Below are 16485 nucleotides of genomic sequence, written 5' to 3'. Positions count from 1 at the left end.
AGGCTGCAGTTGAAAGTCATAGGAAGCCCTCCATTGACTACGTCATGAATAATGAAGTAGGTACAAACAGAAATTATTATTTTTACTGCTACTGCTTATCTACCAACATTACAAACTGCTATTACTATAAATGATGAAGACAATAACAATATGGTCAAATAAAGTGTTGCATTATATAAAAATGACTGTTATTATGCTAACAACTCTAATTGAAGTTTGAGGAAGCTAATTTTCACCATAAAAACGAACCTTTATAATAAAGCATTCCATGCATCATCGCATTTCCAGCCATTTGCAGACTACTGTAAGATAGGCTACTATTCGTAATGTGATGAGTAGATTGGATAGTCATAATTTAGGCTGTTAATATACTGTAACTCAATCACTGTTTGCTAAAAAGACTGTTCAGTGCATGGCTGAACGAGTATAGCCGTAGAGGCCTAGGCTATATATAGGCTATATCAGATACGTTGCTTCCTTCTTTGCAAGGGGAAAAATGTGGCCTTTTATAAACACATTTCATGCAATTCTACTACACTTTATATGACTGGAGATATTAGCAGAATCTTTTTATATTTTGAGAAATTACAGGGTAGCCTACTCTGCTGACACTGACAAACAGACATATGAAAACGAAGCTGTCCATATAATAGGCCTGCGAGAAGGGGAGACACAAATAGAAAACGACGTCCACTGGAGGAGGAAATTATTGTCCCAAAACAAACTTTGAAGTGGCACTGGGCCAACAATGATAAAGAGTGAATATGCTCAGTGCACACTCATCGGGAATATGGCCGATGCACTCCGCTGGTGCCAATAAACTATAGGCCTACTGTTGTTCGCTCAATTGAGTTGAGAATTAAGGAAATTCAATTAGCATAATTACACAAATCTTATAAAAATCGATACATCTGTTTTTTTGCGTCGGATGCGTCTCAATCCACCACATCCGGGGATGTTGCACTTCCGCATCTGCGGTGAAAGGTGACAGAGATAGAGCGGTGTTTGTCAGACCATGAGACATCCCGAGATTGTATCTTCTCACAAGCGTCTTGGGACTCATACTAATATGACCCCTCTGTGGAAAGGTGAGACTCTCACGAACACGTACATGTTGGTTGTTTTGCCAACAGGCCTCACAAGACTCATCTGAAGGTCCCCCAGTACCAGTTGAACAATGAATGGAAGTACACTGTACTGTATATAGAAGAGTATGTGGACACCCCTTCAAATTAGTGGCGTCAGCTATTTCAGCCACACCCGTTGCTGACAGGTGTATCAAATTTTGCACAGAGCCATGCAATCTCCGTAGACAAACATTGGCAGTAAAACGGCCTTACTGAAGAGCTCAGTAACTTTCAACGTGGCACTGTCATAGGATACCACCTTTCCAACAAGTCAGTTCGTCAAATTTCTGTCTTGCTAGAGCTGCCCCAGTCAACTGTAACTGCTGTTATTGTGGAGCATCTTGGAGCAACAACAGCTCAGCCGTGAAGTGGTAGGCCACACAAGCTCACAGAACGGGTTCGCCGAGTGCTGAAGTGTGTAGCTCTTCCTCAGTAGTGCGTCTGTCCTCTGTCCTAGGCTACATAAAGAACATTTTTAAAAAGTAATGAGTTTGATGCAACAAATCACAATGTTTAGCTTAAAATGTAGATAAACTATTATTTATTAACATTATTAGCACAAAAATGCGCTCAAGGCAGTAGGGGACAGGCGAAAGTGCTTTTGGCTACCGGACAATGAAAGAAAGTTGAAAACCAATAGAGAAATAGGTTACTGGTTTCAATGGCATATGGAAGTCTTTATAAAGTTATTGCCTCCACGGATATGGTGGGATTTTGCCTAGGCTACTTTGAAGCAAGGTAAAACATGCCTCATAATATGTAGTAAAGTGTTCAGGGTTTCAAACACTTAAGTATATATTTTCAAAATGCATACTGCCTCCAGCTCATTTCAAATTGGTTTGTGATGCGTTGATGAAGCCTGCCTTCATTGCCTATGCATTTAAATGGCAAATGGGAAGTGCGCTTCAATTACCAGTTGAGAAATAAAAATAGTATCTATTTTTAATCGTGGCCCAAAAACTTTATTTAACTCACAATTGCATTTAGAATTGTAGGGCAATGGCTTATAAATGCGCGGATTTTCTGTATGCTCTGCATCTGTATGCTGTGCGCATGCGCAAGTACAATCAATAACGAATATACACGCACCAATTTAATTCCACTAAATTATGCAATTTAAACTATAGACCGATAAGCATGATTGGTGAAATGTATTTCCATCAACTGGTATTTCCATCAGTGAATAGGATTTTTACATTTTTTAATTTAGACAATTGGCCGGTGACAATTTTATTTATCGGCTTTTAATTTTTGGTATTGGCCAAAAGCCAGCTATTACCGGCTAACAAAAACCCTGGTGTGTGCGAGAAAGAGAGTCTCACCAGAGGGATGCTAATGCAGCATATTTTTTGCTTTAGCAAGGATCTCGAAACTCTGTCACACTTTCCCCTTTGCTGTGTGTGTGTGTATATGTGTGTGTGTGTGTGTGTGTGTGTGTGTGTGCGCGCGCGTGTGTGTGTGTGTGCGTGCGTGCGTGTGTACTGTGCAGAGAAACACTGATGGAATATTGCACCACCATTACATCCTCTCACAGTCAGAACAGACCCATGCTGAGACTGACACATGGACACATCACCACCCTATAGTAGGCTGTCTAATCCATATGTTCTGGTCATTAGGTCCTCAATATCCCTATCATTCATATCCAGACAGGCGGATAGACAGACAGACGTTTACACACACACACACACACACACACACACACACACACACACACACACACACACACACACACACACACACACACCAACACCAACACCACACACACACACACACACACACACACACCAACACCAACACCAACACACACACACACACACACACACACACACACACACACACACACACACACACACACACACACACACACACACACACACAGAGAGAGAGAGACTACATTGACCTGTGAAGGGTATATAATCATATTTTTATAATGTCCATTTAATCACCAGGCATATTTGTTACAGTACATCTCTAGGAGAAGGTCAGTAGCCAAATCCTCTGTTCTACCATGCTGTTTAATGATGCAGAGAGGGTTTCTCTCATTTAAACAGGACACAGCCACTCCTCTCGCTCTCTCTTTATCTCCTTCTGTCTCAGTCAACCAGCTCCATCGCCATCACCACTCTCAGTCAACTTACTCCATCCCATCAGCTCTCTCAGTCAACCTGCTTCATCCCCATCACCACTCTCAGTCAACCTGCTCCATCCCATCAGCTATCTCTGTCAACCTGCTCCATCCCATCAGCTCTCTCAGTCAACCTGCTTCATCCCCATCACCTCTCTCGGTCAACCTGCTCCATCCCATCACCACACTCAGTCAACCTTCTCCATCCCCATCACCACTCTCAGTCAACCTGCTCCATCCCCATCACCACTCTCAGTCAACCTGCTCCATCCCATCACCACTCTCAGTCAACCTACTCCATCCCATCAGCTCTCTCAGTCAACCTGCTTCATCCCCATCACCTCTCTCGGTCAACCTGCTCCATCCCCATCACCTCTCTCAGTCAACCTGCTCCATCCCCATCACCACTCTCAGTCAACCTGCTCCATCCCATCACCACTCTCAGTCAACCTGCTCCAGCCACATCAGCTCTCTTAGTCAACCTGCTCCATCCCCATCACCACTCTCAGTCAACCTGCTCCATCCCATCAGCTCCCTCAGTCAACCTGCTCCATCCCCATCACCACTCTCAGTCAACCTGCTCCATCCCCATCACCATCTCAGTCAACCTGCTCCATCCCCATCACCACTCTCAGTCAACCTGCTCCATCCCCATCACCACTCTCAGTCAACCTGCTCCATCCCCATCACCACTCTCAGTCAACCTGCTCCAACCCCATCACCACTCTCAGTCAACCTGCTCCATCCCCATCACCACTCTCAGTCAACCTTCTCCAGCCACATCAGCTCTCTCAGTCAACCTGCTCCATCCCCATCACCACTCTCAGTCAACCTGCTCCATCCCATCAGCTCCCTCAGTCAACCTGCTCCATCCCCATCACCACCTTCAGTCAACCTGCTCCATCCCCATCACCATCTCAGTCAACCTGCTCCATCCCCATCACCACTCTCAGTCAACCTGCTCCATCCCCATCACCACTCTCAGTCAACCTGCTCCATCCCCATCACCACTCTCAGTCAACCTGCTCCAACACCATCACCACTCTCAGTCAACCTGCTCCATCCCCATCACCACTCTCAGTCAACCTGCTCCAACCCCATCACCACTCTCAGTCAACCTGCTCCATCCCCATCACCACTCTCAGTCAACCAGCCCCTCCCTATCACCACTCTCAGTCAACCTGCTCCATCCCCATCACCACTCTCAGTCAACCTGCTCCATCCCCATCACCACTCTCAGTCAACCAGCTCCAGCCCCATCACCACTCTCAGTCAACCTTCTCCAGCCACATCAGCTCATTTAATAATCTTTGAAATCTAAATGAATCTGTGTGCACATGTTAACAGCGTCAAGACAATGGTTAAGAGTGTTAGGAGTGTGTAAGGAGTATTAAAAGTGTTCAGCATGTTATTGTACAAAATATAGTCTTAAAAGTGTGTCGGGTGTGTTAGCAGATTAGGAGTGTGCTTGTGTTCTCCCTTCTCCATATTCTGTTCTCTGTCCCGGGCCCTGGGGCAGTGGTGTTTTTCACCTTGGCTGCCAGTCAGTTGTTCAGAGCTGTAGAAACCAGAGTCTGTAAAACACACAGAGAGAACAAAACTGTTTGTGTTTTAAATATAGCTGTTACAAAAGCCAGATCTCTGATCCCATTCGTCAACCAGACTCTGAGGAAAGAGGAAGAGGAAACAGAGAGGGCATAGAGCCGTGCGTAGCCCAGGAGAGCATGCACAGTTCCCCTCAGGGCTAGGGGAGATTTTACATTTGCTCTGAAATGTTTGTTGTTGTGTGTATTGGCTTTGGCTCTGTGGTCTGGTTGTAGCTTTAAAAATGTAAAATAATGTAACCTTCATTTAATTAACTAGGCAAGTCAGTTAAGAACAAATTCTTATCTACAATGACAGCCTAACCCGGCCAAACCGGCACTGGGCCAATTTGCGCCGCTCTATGGGACTCCCAATCACAGCCAGATGTGATACAGCCTGGATTTGAACCAGGGACTGTAGTGATGCCTCTTGCACTGAGATGCTATGTGCTATGTGCTATGGTTCCTTTGGTGTGATCTAGTTCAGGCTCAGGCCGGAACTGTGGTGTGTATGCTGGTGTGGTCCTTTCTCTTGGTCCAGTCTGTTGGTCAGGTCTAGTTGAGGTCTGGTCCAGTCTGTTGGCCAAGTCTAGTTGAGGTCTGGTCCAGTCCTGGGGTCTTGTCTAGTTGAGATCTGGTCCAGTCTGTTGGCCAAGTCTAGTTGAGGTCTGGTCCAGTCCTGGGGTCTAGTCTAGTTGAGGTCTGGTCCAGTCTGTTGGTCAGGTCTAGTTGAGGTCTGGTCCAGTCTGTTGGTCAGGTCTAGTTGAGGTCTGGTCCAGTCTGTTGGTCAGGTCTAGTTGAGGTCTGGTCCAGTCTGTTGGTCAGGTGTAGTTGAGGTCTGGTCCAGTCTGTTGGTCAGGTCTAGTTGAGGTCTGGTCCAGTCTGTTGGTCAGGTCTAGTTGAGGTCTGGTCCAGTCTGTTGGTCAGGTCTAGTTGAGGTCTGGTCCAGTCAGTTGGTCAGGTCTCGTTGAGGTCTGGTCCAGTCCTGGGGTCTAGTCTAGTTGAGGTCTGGTCCAGTCTGTTGGTCAGGTCTCGTTGAGGTCAGGTCCAGTCCTGGGGTCTAGTCTAGTTGAGGTCTGGTCCAGTCTGTTGGTCAGGTCTAGTTGAGGTCTGGTCCAGTCAGTTGGTCAGGTCTCGTTGAGGTCTGGTCCAGTCCTGGGGTCTAGTCTAGTTGAGGTCTGGTCCAGTCTGTTGGTCAGGTCTAGTTGAGGTCTGGTCCAGTCCTGGGGTCTAGTCTAGTTGAGGTCTGGTCCAGTCTGTTGGTCAGGTCTCGTTGAGGTCTGGTCCAGTCTGTTGGTCAGGTCTCGTTGAGGTCTGGTCCAGTCCTGGGGTCTAGTCTAGTTGAAGTTTGGTCCAGTCAGTTGGTCAGGTCTCGTTGAGGTCTGGTCCAGTCCTGGGGTCTAGTCTAGTTGAGGTCTGGTCCAGTCTGTTGGTCAGGTCTAGTTGAGGTCTGGTCCAGTCTGTTGGTCAGGTCTAGTTGAGGTCTGGTCCAGTCAGTTGGTCAAGTCTAGTTGAGGTCTGGTCCAGTCCTGGGGTCTAGTCTAGTTGAGGTTTGGTCCAGTCAGTTGGTCAGGTCTCGTTGAGGTCTGGTCCAGTCCTGGGGTCTAGTCTAGTTGAGGTCTGGTCCAGTCTGTTGGTCAGGTCTAGTTGAGGTCTGGTCCAGTCTGTTGGTCAGGTCTAGTTGAGGTCTGGTCCAGTCAGTTTGTCAGGTCTCGTTGAGGTCTGGTCCAGTCTGTTGGTCAGGTCTCGTTGAGGTCTGGTCCAGTCCTGGGGTCTAGTCTAGTTGGGGTCTGGTCCAGTCTGTTGGTCAGGTCTAGTTGAGGTCTGGTCCAGTCAGTTGGTCAGATCTCGTTGAGGTCTGGTCCAGTCCTGGGGTCTAGTCTAGTTGGGGTCTGGTCCAGTGTTGTGACTCAGGGCAGGGCAGTGAGACTCAGATGGTGAGGGGGGCCCATGGGTCCTGTCTGGGAAAGGCTCAATGCATGATTTAACGTGATTGGTTAACGGGACGAGCACAGCTGCCAACGCTCCACTGGGCATGGGTGTGTGTGTGTTGTTAATGTGTGTATTGATGTGTGTGTGTGTGTGTGTGTGTGTGTGTGTGTGTGTGTGTGTGTGTGTGTGTGTGTGTGTGTGTGTGTGTGTGTGTGTGTGTGTGTGTGTGTGTGTGTGTGTGGGTGGTGCATCATGCAGAGACGTCTTTAGTTAGTTTTTCAGTCATGTTGAACACTGAATGTGGCCCAACTTTGACCTTCTGGATGATGATTTGATTTGATGCATAAAAACAACGAGTAGAGGAGAATGCGCCACATGATTTTGGGGAAATTTCAAAGGAATAGCTACTTTAAGCATGAAATCTCCCTGGTGTCAACACGTCATATTTTACCTTTCAAACTAGCCTACCTGTCGCCATAGCTACAGCACAGCTCTACACATGGTTCACTGTATACAGCTTTGAGACAATAACAGGACTGCTTGATTAGGTGTAATGGTTTAATCACTGTCAGTAATGTCTCTAGATCAACAGTCATAAACTGGTATTACAGTAGCTGATTAGCAAAGTCAATTTAGCCTTTCTGACACGATGGTCATTGATTAGGTCATGCCACTGCAAACCAACAAGCTAGGCTTCAATTGTTAGCGACACAGCTTGTATTAACCTAGCAGATAGAGTATAAGCTTAACATAGTCCAAATGTTCTCAGAGCCTGCTTCTGTTAGCATAGCACAGTGGATATTAGCCAGGATACTGTAAGTTGGTGATTTGCTAACTGTGGAGTTAATCGTTTATTTACTACCTTTGCGAAGACAACATTTTAGGTCAGGTCCCCATTCCCCCCTGACACACTCACTCACACACACTGAATACATCACACATTGATGTTGTTGCTGCAAGTCATTTCTTGTGAGTATGATTACAGGGAGTGCAAAGGGCAGTAAGGGGGGGGGAAACACTCTTTTATGCTATTTATACTTTGGCACTTAAGATAATGCTGCATTTGATGGGCTGTGGTGTTTGTGTTTGTTTGTGGGAGAGAGAGAAATGAGAGAGAGCGGGAGAGAGTGAGAATTACTTTTCACATTCCACAAAGTCTTGTTAATAGTTTTCTACATTGTGCTAGCTAATTATATTGCAAATTAAATTCCAATCTGTGGGTGTCTATTTCCTGCTTGTGTCGGGGAGCCAGTTAGTTTTGATTGGCTTCTGGCTCCCCATAGACTCCAATTAGACAAGCATCAGACACCAGCCCAGACACGTTGTTAGACTTAAAGCGACACTCTGGAACTGTTGTATAATTTCAGCCAGTAGTTTGAAAGTGGTGCTCACGAGCTAAAACTGATTCCCATTTTTTGTGTATTACGTCATCCATTTCGTGTGATAAGATACGAATTTTGCAATTTGTGTGATATGCTACAAATCCAATTTGTGCAATATATTAAAGGGAAACTCCACCACATTTTCATTATCTTCAGCATTATACCATTGTCAACGTATGGGAAACAGCGCATTTCTACGTGTTGTAAAAAGTAAAAAAGTTCTACCCGATGACATCTCATCATGCTTTTTAAACTTTTAATACTACGGTGTGATGTCACAGAGAGGACCTTTTAGGACCTTTCTTATCTTTTTAACCGTAGATCATAGAAACACGTTGTTTTCACATATCTAGACACTGGTTTGGTGCTGGAGATGATGAATATGAGGTTGAAAAGTGGTGGAATTTACCTTTAAGAATTTGTTGTGCTTAAGATCCTGGAGTTCATCTTGAAGGGATAATGATATGATAACAATCTTAAAACATTCAGATGGGAAATATTGTTTAAAGTGCCTATGTCTGAAATTTCAAAGATGTGACTTCCATTTTTTGTGAAACTTTCTATTGGACTAATGAGGAAGACAGTGAATTTGCGTGTGTTTGTGTGGTTGGGAGGTTCCCATGGTAAGGGATGCCATATCCAGCACAGGAGGCTGCTGAGGGGAGGACGGCTCATAATAGAAAGGGAGTGATGTTGCAACCAGCCACCTGGGATGTCCAGTGACCCTCACAGCTGAGCGATGCAGGGCTGTACAGTCGGTGACCTTGAGTTGGTGGAGGGTTGATATTTTCTCTTCATAAATTTGACCCTAACAGCCTTCAACACCCACCAAGCCCGCTCCCATCTGCTAGTCAGACACAATTACTGCAGGATCAGAACACACACATTGAGGAGAGGGGGATCTGCAAGCTGTCGCTACACACACAAGTACACATTCCCTTTAGAAAGAATGGCACTGTCTTCATCATCGGGGTCATTTGATGGAATATATTGTCACATAGCCTCCACTCTCAGCCCTACGTTTTAGAAGTGAGTGTTAGTGATTGATAGAGTGGAAGAGAGGCAGAAACCGACAAAACTGAGATAGACTAAGAGACGTCCTGTAGAGAGAGAGAGTGAGAGAGAGAAAGAACAACATAGGAGGAAACTTATATCTGGCTAATCACTTATTTACTCAGATCAAGCAGTCTGAGGTCTGTCTCTCTGCTGTGTTGTTTAGGTTCATGGGGCTTGTTGTTTAAGATTGAAACGAGGCGCCGACTATATGATACGTGCCTCCACTGAACCCAGTGCGTATAAAACACTGTGGTTACATAAATGCGAGGTTTCACAGTCCAGTTGTTTTGTACCCATGCCAAACCAAAAGCAGACAATCATCAAAACCTTACCCTTTTCTGTTTACTGTAATGACGTCCTGTTGTAGCCATTGAATTGAATTGTTCTTACCTTCTGTCTTTCATCAGGATGAGAAGAACCAGGTCTTGATGACCAATGCATGGCTACAGCTGGTGAGTAAATGGTTGAGGACTGAATGACACACAATTACCTATTATTTTCTCATGCATAAAATTGTACAATTGTATTCGTCACATGCTTTGTAAACAACAGGTGTGGACTAACAGTGAAATGCTTACGGGCCCTTCCCAACAATGCAGAGAGAAAGAATAGAAAAGTAAAATACGGAAAATATATATAATAATAGATACACAATAACTAATGTTAACATGGCTGTATACACTGGTACCAGTCGATGTGCAGGTGTACGAGGTAAATGTGGTAGATACATATAACTAGGAAAATAGTGACAGATAGTAAACACTAGCAGCAGTGTATGTGATGAGTCAAAAAAGTTAGTGCAAAAAGGGTCAATGCCGATAGTCCGGGTAACTATTTAACTAACTATTTAGCAGTCTTATGACTTGGGGGTAGAAGCTGTTCAGGGTCCAGGTTCTAGACTTGGTGCATCAGTACCGCTTGTGGTGTGGTAGCAGAGAGAACAGTCTATGCCTTTGGTGGCAGGAGTCTTTGACAATTTTCAGGGCCTCCCTCTAAACTTAACGCTGACACCGCCTGGTATAGAGGTCTTGGATGGAAGGGAGCTTGGCCCCAGTGATGTATTGGGCTGTGCGCACTACCCTTTGTAGTGCCTTGCGGTCAGTGTTGAATGCTGAGCTGTAGTCACTGAACAGCATTCTTAAATAGGTAATCAAATAAAATAAAATCTCATTTTATTTGCCACATACACATGTTTAGCATATGTTATTGCGGGTGTAGTGAAATGCTTGTGTTTCTAGCTCCGACAGTGCAGTAAGATCTAACAAGTAATATCTAACAATTTCACAACAATACAAGCAATACACACAAATCTAAAGTAAAGGAATGGAGTGTCAGAGCGGCATAGACTAAGACACAGTAGAATAGGATAGAATACAGTATATACATATGAGAAGAGTAATGCAAAATATGTACACATTATTAAAATGACTAGTGTTCCATTATTAAAGTGTCCAGTAATTTCTAGTCTATGTACAGTGGGGCAAAAAAGTATTTAGTCAGCCACCAATTGTGCAAGTTCTCCCACTTAAAAAGATGAGAGAGGCCTGTAATTTGCATCATAGGTACACTTCAACTATGACAGACAAAATGAGAAAAAAAATCCAGAAAATCACATTGTAGGATTTTTAATGAATTTATTTGCAAATTATGGTGGAAAATAAGTATTTGGTCACCTACAAACAAGCAAGATTTCTGGCTCTCACAGACCTGTTACTTCTTCTTTAAGAGGCTCCTCTGTCCTCCACTCGTTACCTGTATTAATGGCACCTGTTTGAACTTGTTATCAGTATAAAAGACACCTTTCCACAACCTCAAACAGTCACACTCCAAACTTCACTATGGCCAAGACCAAAGAGCTGTCAAAGGACACCAGAAACAAAATTGTAGACCTGCACCAGGCTGGGAAGACTGTAACTGCAATAGGTAAGCAGCTTGGTTTGAAGAAATCAACTGTGGGAGCAATTATTAGGAAATGGAAGACATACAAGACCACTGATAATCTCCCTCGATCTGGGGCTCCATGCAAGATCTCACCCCGTGGGGTCAAAATGATCACAAGAACGGTGAGCAAAAATCCCAGAACCACACGGGGGGGACCTAGTGAATGACCTGCAGAGAGCTGGGACCAAAGTAACAAAGCCTACCATCAGTAACACACTACGCCACCAGGGACTCAAATCCTGCAGTGCCAGACGTGTCACCCTGCTTAAGCCAGTACATGTCCAGGCCCGTCTGAAGTTTGCTAGAGAGCATTTGGATGATCCAGAAGAAGATTGGGAGAATGTCATATGGTCAGATGAAACCAAAATAGAACTTTTTGGTAAAAACTCAACTCGTCGTGTTTGGAGGACAAAGAATGCTGAGTTGCATCCATAGAACACCATACCTACTGTGAAGCATGGGGGTGAAAACATCATGCTTTGGGGCTGTTTTTCTGAAAGGGACCAGGACGACTGATCCGTGTAAAGGAAAGAATGAATGGGGCCATGTATTGTGAGATTTTGAGTGAAAACCTCCTTCCATCAGCAAGGGCATTGGAGATGAAACGTGGCTGGGTCTTTCAGCATGACAATGATCCCAAACACACCGCCCGGGCAATGAAGGAGTGGCTTCGTAAGAAGCATTTCAAGGTCCTGGAGTGGCCTAGCCAGTCTCCAGATCTCATGCCCATAGAAAATCTTTGGAGGGAGTTGAAAAGTGGAGGGAGTTGCTGTAGGTGTCCTGGAGGGCAGGTAGTTTGCCCCCGGTGATGCATTGGGCAGACCGCACCGCCCTCTAGAGAGCCTTGCGGTTGCGGGCAGTGTAGTTGCCGTACCAGGAGGTGATACAGCCCGCGGTTGCGCCTTCTTCACCACACTGTCTGTGTGAGTGGACCATTTCAGTTTGTCAGTGATATGTACGCCGAGGAACTTGGAAGTTTTTCACCTCCACTGCGGTCCCGTTGATGTGGATAGGGGGGGTGCTCCCTCTGATGTTCCTTTTGTCCAAGTGGGAAAGGGCTGTGTAGAGTGCAATAGAGATTGCATCATCTGTGGAGCTGTTGGGGCGGTATGCAAATTGGAGTGGGTCCAGGGTGTCTGGGATGATGGTGTTGATGTGAGCCATGACCAGCCTTTCAATGTATTTCATGGCTACAGATGAGAGTGATCTTGGGTGATAATCATTTAGACAGGTTACTTTGCACAGGTTTCTTGGGCACATGGACTATGGTGGTCTACTTGAAACACGTAGATATTACAGACTGGGCCAGGGAGAGGTTTAAAATGTCAGTGAAGACACCTGACAGCTGGTCAGTGCATGCTCTGAGTACGCGTCCTGGTAATCCGTCTGGCCCTGCTGCCTTGTGAATGTTAACCTGTTTAAAGTTCGTACTCACATCGGCTAAGGCGAGCGTGATCACACAGTCATTCGGGAACAGCTGGTGCTCTCATGCATTGTTCAGTGTTGCTTGCCTCGAAGCAAGCATAGAAGGATTTGTTATAAGTGTCCGGATTAGTGTCCCGCTCCTTGAAAGTGGCAGCTCTTTAGCTCAGTGCGGATGTTGCCTTTTAATCCATGGCTTCTGGTTGGGATATGTACGGTCACTGTGGGGATGACGTTGTCGATGCACTTATTAATGAAGCCGGAGACTGATGTGGTAAACTCCTCAATGCCATCGTATGAGTCTCGGAACATATTCCAGTGCTAGCGAAACAGTCCTGTAGTTTAGTATCTGCTTCATCGGACCACTTCTGTATTGAGCTCCTAGGCTTGGGCGGTTTCCAGATGTTCATATTGTCATACCGCCCTTCTCTCATTCCAGGATTTACGGTATTACCGGCTTAGTACACAAGGGGGCGGCAAAGAAATCTATGAAGATTATTGGGCATCTGTTACCAGAATGCTAACAAAATTAGCAAAGGTAATAGTGAATTTCCATGGAGGCTGCTAGCTAAATATGCTAACGAGCGCAAATGAAAATAAACTAATTGCAAAGATGGGCAATCCAGCTCATAAAGTTATACATGAATAGGTAGGAGCTACCAAATGTCATTTTTGGTGAGTTTGGACATTTAGAAGTGAATATGAACAAGAGACTGTGGAAATGAACAAAGTTTTGACGCATGCTTGTCTGCTCTGAAGCAGCATGTGTACACACCATGTCTGTCTTGAGGTGGTAGGGCAACGGCCCTGCTTGCTTTGCGCGGAGAAGATGGGGGAGGAGCAGACAGGCCAAGAACAGAGAGAAGAAATTCATTTCTGAACATGGCGCCAATGTAAACTGAGACTTTTGGATATAAATATGCATCGAACAAAACATACATGTTATGTGTAACATGATGTCCTATGAGTGTCATCTGATGAAGATCATCAAAGGTTAGTGATTCATTTTATCTCTATTTCTGGTTTTTGTGACTCCTATCTTTGGCTGGGAAAATGGCTGTGTGTTTTTTGGACTTGGTGGTGATCTAACTTAATCATATGTTGTGTTTTCGCTGTAAAGCATTTTTTAAATCGGACACGATGGGTAGATTGACAAGATGTTTATCTTTCATCTGCTGTATTGGACTTGTTAATGTGTGAAAGTTACATATTTAAAAAAAAAAATAATAATTGAATTTCCTGCGCTGCCTTCTCAGCGGAATGTTGTCGAGGGTTCCGCTAGCGGAACGTGTGTCCTAGAAAGGCTAACTTCTAGCTGATTATATAGTTCCTGTCTTAACTGCATCAAACCGAGAAAATAAGCATGTTAAGCTAGCTAGCTCATTAGCTAGGCATATAGGCTACTGCGCTTTTCCCTGTCTTTCTACAACAACGACTCGACTCTATTCGGATAATACAGTGGCAGCCTACATGTTGGCTCTTGGTCGTTGTAGCCTATCCTTCTCACTTTAACTTTGAATTCCGTCATTTTAATTCTATCTTCCATTTGATCTCCTAACATGCTTGTCACACATGGCGGCTCGATGACTGCAGTGCCTCTTTGATGGTTTGTGTTTGGCTGACAACAACAACAACAAGCTATACGTGCCAATCTTGTGAAAAGCCTGAGCAGCAGCAAAATTCTATACTTCTTTCTTTCTACTGCAGCAGGCCCGTCTGTACGGGCTCTTACTGGCAAATCAGTTATAATTACACATACACAACGAGACCGGTTAGAATCAAATCAGATCCAACCTAGACTCGTGAGATCATTACGAATTCTCAGGGTCTCAGGTATTCAGGTACAGGTGGACCTGAATATGTGTCTCTCTGTGTTCTGTCCTCAGTGTGGACTGATGTGTCTCTGTGTTCTGTCCTCAGTAGTGAACTGATGTGTTTCTGTGTTCTGTCCTCAGTACTGGACTGATGTGTTTCTGTGTTCTGTTCTCAGTACTGGACTGATGTGTCTCTGTGTTCTGTCCTTAGTACTGGACTGATGTGTCTCTGTGTTCTGTCCTCAGTACTGGACTGATGTGTACCTGAGCTGGAACCCAGAGAAATACCCTGGGGTTCAGAACCTACGTTTCCCCTCCAGCCAGATCTGGACCCCTGACATCCTCCTCTACAACAGGTGAGCTCCCACATTCCTCCTCTGCTCCCATCATCCTCCTCTCTCCTCCCACAACCCCCCTCTCCTCCCATCATCCTGATCTCCTGCCATGATCCTCCCCTTCTACAGATGAGCTCTCGCTTTACAAGAGGTGGAACGTCCATCCCCTGTTAAATGACAACTTTGTGATGCAGTCATTTATGATTGATCCTTTCTTGGGATGAATTTCGAGCTGACATTGTCTATAAACCAACAGCATCGGAGCGTCTGTGATCTGGCATCACCCTGCCTGGAGGGACAGGGTTTGAATAGGAAATATGTTTACAGACGTGTTTAGTGCAGAACTCCCTCAGATTGTGTGTGTGTGTGTGTGTGTGTGTGCGCGCACGTGTTAGCATTGAAAGGCAGTTGGGTAAGCATGTTTTTAGACGTGCACAGTGTTTGGGATTCACGTGGGGTTTGTGTCGTCTTGTCTCATCTCTCCCTTCATCACCCCCCCCTCCTGTTAGTGGCAAATTTACAGAGATTGTATCTACCCCTCTTCACTTAGCTATGTAGGGCAGAACACAAGCAAATGCACTGGTTAGACAAGTGAGAAAGAGAAATGCATGAGGTAGAGGTAGAGTGAGGTAGAGACACATAATTACAATCTCCATGCATTTAATCACCACACACACACCACAGCATCACAGGATCACAGGATTAAGGAGAAAAAACAAAAAGTATTTCATCCTGATTTTAAAAGCCCTGCTGGATTTAGAATAGGGATTACTCCTCTCCTAACCTCTCACGCCTCTCTTTACCTAACCTGCTTCCCCCCTCTCCCTGCCTCGCTTTGTCCAAAAGGGTAACTAGTGCAGGAGATTTCCTTCTCATTCCTGTAAAAGGTGCCTATTCTATTATATCCTGTTCTGTTCTATTCTATTCTATTCTATTATGTTATATTCTATTATGTTATATTCTATTATGTTATATTCTATCCTTTTCTGTTCTATTCTATTCTATTATGTTCTATTCTATCCTGTTCTATTCTATTATGTTCTATTCTATCCTGTTCTGTTCTATTCTATTATGTTCTATTCTATTATGTTCTATTCTATCATGTTCTGTTCTATTCTATTATGTTCTATTATATTACGTTATATTCTATCCTGTTCTATTCTATTCTATTCTATTATATTCTATTATATTACGTTATATTCTGTCCTGTTCTGTCCTATTATATTATGTTCTATTATATTACATTCTTTTCTATCCTGTTCTATTCTATTCTATTATGTTCTATTATATTACGTTCTATTCTATCCTGTTCTATTCTATTCTATTATGTTATATTCTATTATGTTCTATTATATTATATCCTGTTCTATTCTATTATAGTATGTTGTATTCTATTATATTCTATTCTATCCTGTTCTATGCTATTCTATCATATTATATTCTTCATATAAAATGAACATGCTTCTAGTATTTTTGGTGTGCATACATTTATGACACTATAAAAGTTAAATGATGGTTAGGGTCATTGGTTTGGGTCATTTTGAAGTAAACATCACAGATGTTGATGAATTTTACCGTAAGAGCTGGGTTAACCTTGTAGACCTTCTAATATCATGGTGCTGCAAAATATAATCAGTTTTATAGCAGTGCTGCTGAGGTTTAGCTGCCCCAATGGGAACCTTACATTTACAGTCTCCTGCAATGATATGCACCATTGACACACACCCATGCACGGCTAAACACAGTACTTTGAGACTCACACACA

General features: G+C 44.2%; 1 protein-coding gene across 1 annotated transcript in view; it reads left to right on the top strand.

The window, feature by feature from the left end:
* The window catches only part of LOC139574316 (neuronal acetylcholine receptor subunit alpha-7-like), an 89428-nt gene that overhangs the window by 45996 nt on the left and 26947 nt on the right, over nt 1-16485 (top strand). The window contains exons 4-5 of the mRNA XM_071398787.1: nt 9616-9660; nt 14632-14741. Coding sequence (XP_071254888.1) covers nt 9616-9660; nt 14632-14741 — 155 coding nt within the window. The remainder of the gene's footprint in view (nt 1-9615; nt 9661-14631; nt 14742-16485) is intronic.

The sequence above is a fragment of the Salvelinus alpinus genome, chromosome 4 (genome assembly GCF_045679555.1).
Source record: "Salvelinus alpinus chromosome 4, SLU_Salpinus.1, whole genome shotgun sequence".
In the NCBI taxonomy this organism is placed as follows: Eukaryota; Metazoa; Chordata; class Actinopteri; order Salmoniformes; family Salmonidae; genus Salvelinus; species Salvelinus alpinus.
The sequence above is the reverse complement of the archived record's forward strand: the minus strand, read 5'-3'. Positions and strand labels throughout refer to the sequence as shown.